General features: G+C 37.4%; 1 protein-coding gene across 1 annotated transcript; it reads right to left on the bottom strand.

Moving 5' to 3' along the window:
• Positions 1-1,368: 1,368 nt before the first annotated feature.
• Positions 1,369-3,989, bottom strand: LOC131067800 (peptidyl-prolyl cis-trans isomerase FKBP17-2, chloroplastic). Its single transcript, XM_058002961.2, has 2 exons — positions 3,564-3,989; positions 1,369-2,116 (listed from the first exon to the last, which is right to left on the bottom strand). Exons 1-2 carry the CDS (start codon positions 3,926-3,928, stop codon positions 1,717-1,719), a joined length of 765 nt encoding a protein of 254 aa, XP_057858944.2. The 5' UTR covers positions 3,929-3,989; the 3' UTR covers positions 1,369-1,716.
• Between the last annotated feature and the right edge of the window lie 3,370 nt (positions 3,990-7,359).

Raw genomic sequence — 7,359 nt, 5'->3', positions numbered from 1 at the left:
TGGCTACTGTAATTGATTATCGCATCACTCCATTATACTGTAAAATCAGAATTATATAATCATATCTACATAAAAGTTGCAACGAGTTTTTTTGTTCAATTTGTGCAAGTTTGGGCATTAACTAGAGAGTTTAATTGGTGTTATTTCATGAAATTTGTTGTTTATGTTAAAATCTATTATTATAGTTGAAAAATCTAATATAGGACATTACAATGTGGATTAATGTTTATTATGCAAAGCTTTAGAAGAGAAGTTGCCTAAACTTTTTGCAAAAGAAAAAACAACAAAAATCATATAAACTATAATATGTAAATATTTGTAAAGCCCCATAATTCATTTTATACAAACTACTTTATATTGTGTGTGCTTCTTGAGATTTATTCCACTATCAAATGTAGTTGGACTAAGTCACCATTGATCCCTGATGTTTGGAACTTTGGATACTATCTATGTCTAAATAACAAAAATTGTCTTAATGTGGGATGAAAGCTCATGTTTTATAGATGTTTCATAGGTCTATCTATATTCTTGAAGACCCTTTTTATTCGAAAATCACTACAACCTCTATATGATGTTACGACCCCTTAGTCCTAACTCTTTTAATATTGTTTAATATTGTAGTTAAGACGTTTAGTCCTAACTCTTTTAGTATTGTAGTAAAGACTTTGGGCATATACTTTGCAAGTCATCATTTGAACTAATATGAGTAAGACACTATACTTGAGAAATAGAGATTAGTTTGAATAAAACTATAATAAATATAGGCCATAAGCTATTGCATAAACATCCATGAATTATCTCTGTAATATAGTTCTATCAATCAATATAATATTATTTACTGAATTTCCATTTCAAGATTTATTTATTTTTATTTTTATTTTTATATTTTTATAAAATATTGCAGGAAAATCATCACAAATGAACACAAGATTAGAAACGGTTTATCCCATCCCAAAACATAGATTGCCATTCAAAATATTGCTTTTAGCTCATCCTTATTTCTTTCTTGATTTTCGAAATGCATTAGGAGACTCACATGTCATGAACAATAGCTAAGTTATTCTCTTCCAAAAGCAGCAAAAGCAATAGGCTATTGAATGATGCTCAAGGATGCTATTCAACTAAACTGTGTTACTCAAAGCTCAAAAGCTCAAACATAGTTTTTTAAACTATGAGTTTGTTCTACAATTATAATGGATTGTAAAAATATTTGATTGTTAGTATATATTTATACTAATAACATTACTTTCCATGTCTTCTTCATGGTAAAGGAAATCCCTCCAAGAATATTGCTTGAATGCTAATATATATGTAGAAGAAATTTATAATAGAAAACTGAGTTTGATACAGATGCTTCTAAAACTATAATGGATTGTAAAGCATAGAATTTTTTTATTGCTAATATATATGTATTAGAATAAGAATACTGTACCAATTATAGTCCAAGTTCTCTTCACAAGTGCCATAAATTAGAATTGATATTAGAAAACAATGAAATAGAAAACAAATGAGAAGATTGAATTCAAAATAAGTACAAATACAAGACCTATGATAAAATGGGAGACAAAATCTGAACCCCTATTAATTTATCAAATGCAATCACATCTTTGGGGGAGTAGAAATATGATTTTGTTGATGCACGCATTTCCATATAGATGCTACCAGAGCTATTTTTAAGGATAAGGACTTGAAGCAGAAAAATCTTCTTTCTGCAAATTAAGAAGGTGGAATTGAAACTTTCTGAAGTTCAACTACGTATTCCAGGGTGGCTTCTGGTGGTATCAAAATATCCCCATCCAAATATGCACCTGTCTTCCCAAATCCACGTTCAGGGGGGATTACAGCTCTTCTCTTTCCACCAGTTTTCATTGTTTTTATTGCATACTCAAGCCCCTCACATATACCTTTAGTGTAAGGCCTAATACCAAACAGAAAGGCCAGAGAGCTCTTGCGGCCTGAAAATGTGTCCACAAACACATATCCAGTGCTTTTGATTTTCCCTTGCAAACTGATCACAACCAAATCTCCTGTTCTGGGTGAAGGACCTCCACCTATACGGAGATCCACATATTTGATCCCATTAGGAAGTATCACTTCTTGGGTGCTCTCCACATCTCTGAAAGTTGATAAAACAATTATCAGTGATGCATTAAATTCAAGCCCTTGTAAGGTAGCCACACTAGTTTTGGAAGCACTGATTTACATTTCCAACTAAAGGGAACTGTTTTAAGCCAACCTACTAGTGGAATTTTATGCCCAGATACATGTTCACTCAACCATAACATCTTCTAATGATCCCTCTTCAAAAGATATAGTGACTTTAAGAAATTTCTGCCAGTTAAAACCATAGTTCCACCGAGTTTCCTGACAAGGGGACATGGTGACGGGTTTCAGGGACGAGGGACCAGGGGCCTAAATTTGGGGACGGTGAGGAAATGGCAGGGGACAGCGGCAGATTGGCAGTGTGCAGGTGGCGCTGATATACAAATTGAAGTGAATTGAAATCTTCGAAGCAAAATCTGCAATATAACATCTCTATGAGTGTCTCGTGAAAGGCAAACCAGTGTTCAAAAAATTTAAAGGTTGCGATCAGTATATAATGACATGTGCCATATAGGAAGCAATCCAGTGGCATCTCCCACAGAGGTGGCAGAGTTGGTTGTGCTGGGGGACGTTTCGCAAGTCCTCAAGTCCTCAAGTCTCGGAAACGTCTCCAAACAGGGAACGTGGGTTGTTTTGGGGAAGCCAATGAACTGGACCTGAAGGTGATTGCAAAATTTGGGGACCAATGTGACGATTCTTGCCACCCAATGCATATACAAAACTAAAATTATACACATCTTTAGGCCACTTCACACTACTATAAAAATTTAGGGCAAATTCAAGTATTACTCTGTCAAACAATCTTGCTGTGAAATACATCAGGAAATTTTACTAATGGTAAATCAAATGCCTTGGAAAAGGGCATACTTTGCACTGACCAAGTAGAAACAAACTGTTCATACTTAAGCAGGTTCCTACCGATTCAGCTGCCTTCAGGAATGGTTAGGCAGATATGAATTGGGTGTAATTTAATTCAAAATGTAGTATGCAGCATTCATTGGACAGAATTTAAATGCCCTTTGTGATGATCTGTATTTTGAATTTCTTTTTTTTCAGCTGCTGATGCTCAATGTACAAATGTGAGCGCGTGCTTGTTAGCTGCCGAGGAAAGTACTGGGCTGGTGGAGGAGCTATCAAACAGGGGATGCCCGCTAGATGGTTGCGCCCATGACATTTAGATGCCATATGGATGACTTGGGGATTGGACTTAATTGCAGTATAAATCTTCACATGCCTGTGAAGAGTAAAATCCTAATAGTCTCACCTAAAGAGGGTTATATGGGCCAGATTGTCTTCTGGGTAATATATTATAGGTCTTATGGTTATCTAAGAATAGAACTTGGAACTCTTGTATCCATAACTTAAAAATATAGGCCAGAAGCATTTTAAATCTACAATGTGTTGCCTCTCAATTTGGAAAACAAATTCAGATGAAATTTAAAGATAAGGAATGGAGGTACCTGATATTTTGTTGCTCCTGAGAAACCTCAAGGCGGGTTTTAATTTGCTCGGAGACGACACCAAAAGCCAGAATGCCGAACCAGGCGAGACCTGCCCCGAGGCCAAACCTCCTTGTTAAAGAAGAGGCAATCCAGTCTGTGGAGTCTGCTTGCATTCTTTGCCTACTCTCTTTCTTTTCCCCATTGCTACTAATCTTCTCTTGCTCTTGCTGCTCTGATTGAGATTGATTTCCCGGTGCGCAACATTTCGGGGATGTGAATTTGACAAGAGCTGCATTGTGGTAAGAAATGGGTCGTCCCCATCTCCTTGGCCTCGAATGAGAACGAAAGGCCTGGGGAGGATTCAAGTGCATAAGAGTTGCCATCACACATCAATACAATCTATCTAGTTTATCTCATATTCATTGCTTAGGTACAGTCCATGGAGGGGGTTCTTCCTTTTATTTCATGCATTGTGGTCACATTAATCTCTTTTAACTTTAATTCAAGCAGGTTTTTAAATAATAAAATTTTAGATTAAGGATTTTTTATTTTTTTATTTTTTTTTATGCTAGATCTAACATTAGTTAAAATTTTTTTATGATTTTTAAATATTATAAAGAGAATTCAAGTTCTTTTAAAAATTATTAGTAATATCGAAAGGGTTTTGGTTTATGGACGAAGTTGAATGGTATTCTAATGAGTATATTGAGGATTAAGTCTTGTTGATGCAGGATCATCCCCGGTCTATGAGCAATCTTGCATCAACTAAAGATATTTCCTTTTAGTTTAGTTCTTCCATTGCAGGAGCATCCCTGGTCTATGAGCAATCTTGCATCAACAAAAAATATTTCCTTTCAGTTTAGTTCTTGTTCAGTTCAATATGTAGTTTTCTTTGTTTTTACCGGTAGGTATCGGTAGTTGCTTGTTTTTCATTGCGGTTCCTGTTTTCAAATTTCAGGCTGGTTCATGTGCTTAATTCTAGATTTTCAGTCCATTTGGATTCTTTTCCAGGTAGTTATTGCTCTCGGTTGACTGTTTCTGGGTTCCGGGACAGTTCTTGTGCTTACCGGTTAACTTTCCTTCATTACCGGAGCGGTTCTTGGCGTATGGATCTATTTTGGGTCTTGTCCAATGTTCTTTGGCGTGTGGCCAACCTTCCTGCTGAACCACACTTCTTGGTTGTTATTTTCCAGAAGGATTTCTTTCATTCTTAGAGCTGACCTAGTTACACGTTTCATTTTCCCGCATTGGTAAATGTAGTCTTTTGTGGCCGACCCAGATATGTTCCGGCAAGTATATATAGGGTATTATGTAATCATTTGTAAAGACGGAGGAAGTAGAAATCAGAATAAAGATTGAGATTGGTAATTAGTGATTCGGTGGATTCTGTGAGTCTCAGTTGGATTGTATCTAGCTGATACCCTGCATGTAACCAGTTAACTACCAGATGTTCTAAGATGATTGTATGATGATAACCGGTTGGTTGCCGGAATTTCTAAGGCAATAATATGATATGTTTTTGTAATCTTGCTATGTTTTCTTGTTGCTTTCATTGTGTTACTCTTGCTGCATAAGCCAGTTAATTCTCTTTGAGGGTTTTATCGGTTATGACTACATCAAATGGTATTAGAGCTGGTTATGAATCGGTTAGTGGAAGAATTATTTGCGAACCTTGAGGCATTCCTTTGGGTGGACAGATCATCGATTGGAGGCAGGCTATGCGTGTGTTCAATAGATCGCCAAGGGGAGGCAATTGAAACTGGTAGTTAGATCGTTGAGTTGAGGCAGTTCATCAGAGCGGAAGAGGAGATGTCGCCTAGAAGGACAAACCCCCGAAGGGTAGAACAAATGATGGAGGACTATGAAGTGAAGAATGAAATCCGAAACACTTTGGCTGGTTTGCGAAGAAACCCTAAATCTGAGGTTGAGTATGAAGAAGCCGGTGAAGAGCTTGAAGCGGAAGAGGCTGAAGGATCGGAAGACGAAAGAGAGGAAAGATTCCTAAGAGCAGCAGCGCAAGCGAGTAAAGTTCATAAAGTGAAAGTTTCAAAAAATTTTGAAACGCTGAACTCGAAGGATCTGATTGATTGCATCAGAGAGTTGGAGGATTGCTTTGAGTTTGAGGATGTCAAAGACCCGCAAAGAGTTCGGTTGGCACAAACTAAGTTGAAAGGGCATGTTTCCTTGTGGTGGAAAGAATTGCAGAAAGACAAAGTGGAGAATGGTGAAATGAAGATCACTTGGTGGAGAGAGATGGTTGCAAGATTGAAGGCCAAGTTCATACTGGGAGACTATGAGTTGGAATTGCTCAAGAAGTTGCAGAACCTGAAACAGAGAAACATGACCGTGAAAGAGTACACTGAGGAATTCTACAAGGTGATGATTAGATCTAGACATAGAGAGATGGGTAGAGAAAAGGTGGCGAGGTACATGAATGGACTTGCATTTAACATTCAGGATGAGATGAGTATGTTGAGGGTTTCCACGGTTGAAGAATCTTACTAGTATGCTTTGAAGGTTGAGGAGAATATGAGAAGAAGACAGTCGAATAACCCTAGAGGGAAGGAGAGATTCAAGGAACAAATGAGTACAGAGAAGCAACATGTTGAGGAAGAATCAAAACCTAAGTGGAGTAAAGAACCAAAATAGAAAACACAGAGGAAAGACACCGATAGTACTAGTAGAGAATTTCCCGACAAATGTTTCAAGTGTGGAGAAACCGGACATAGATTTTATGAATGTAAGCAGAGAATGGCAAGAAGTTATGTGTCAAATGAGGAACTGGAAAGTGAACTTACCGAACTTGACTGTACACCAGAGCAAGGAGAATCCCTTATGTTCAAAAGAGTCATGATGGAGCAAAGCAGTGAGGATATCAGATCTACTTAGAGAAAGAATCTTTTCCAAACTATGTGCAAATCAAGTGGTAAGTGTTGCAAGGTTATTGTGGATGGTGGGAGTACTGATAATTTGGTATCTGAGGAGATGGTAGTGAAGCTTGGATTGAAAAGGCTTGAGCATCCTTGTCCTTACAAGGTAAGTTGGTTACAAGATGATCAAAAGATAGAATTAAAGGAACAGTGTTTGGTGAATTTCAATATTGGGCCTTTTAGGGATGAAATTGTGTGATGTTGTATCTATGAGTGCTTGTCATGTCTTGTTGGGAAGACCTTGGCAGTTTGATAGAGGAGTTATTTATAATTGTAGAAGAAACCTAGTCACTATTGAGAAAGATGGGCAGAAGTTCACATTGACTTCTTTGAAGGAGAAAGAGATGGAGGTGAAGAATATGAGTCTTGAGAAAAGTTGCAATACTAAGAAACTGGTTGCAGAGGTAATACCAAAAGGTGGCATGAGTTTGTAGAAAGATATGATAAATAAGCCTGATGGACAGATAGAACCAGATGATAGAGAGCTTATGGTGACAAACTGGATGAAGTCTTGTGGCAGAAACAAATCAGAGTTGCAAAAGAAAGAGAGCAGTAAACAGATACAATGTGCATATATGAAGCAAAGGAAGAGAAACAAAGAGAGTCAGGGGTTAGAGAAATCGATTGAGACCCTAGAGGAGCTAAAGAAGAGGTTTGCAGATAAGGAAGATGTTTGGATCAGAAATGAGTATGGGGTTTTTATCCCGAATCCTTTTAGATGTTCATGAGTCGCCTCTCATGGAACATCTTTTTCTACCTGGGGTGTCTAATGCAGGAGCATCTTCAGTCTATGAGCAATCTTGCATCAACCAATTTTTTTTCCTTTCAGTTTAGTTCTTGTTCAGTTCAGTGTGCAGTTTTTTGTGTTCTTACTAGTAGGTACC

This window comes from Cryptomeria japonica, chromosome 3, assembly GCF_030272615.1.
Source record: "Cryptomeria japonica chromosome 3, Sugi_1.0, whole genome shotgun sequence".
Taxonomy (NCBI): Eukaryota; Viridiplantae; Streptophyta; class Pinopsida; order Cupressales; family Cupressaceae; genus Cryptomeria; species Cryptomeria japonica.
This window is presented reverse-complemented; position numbering and strand designations above follow the sequence as displayed.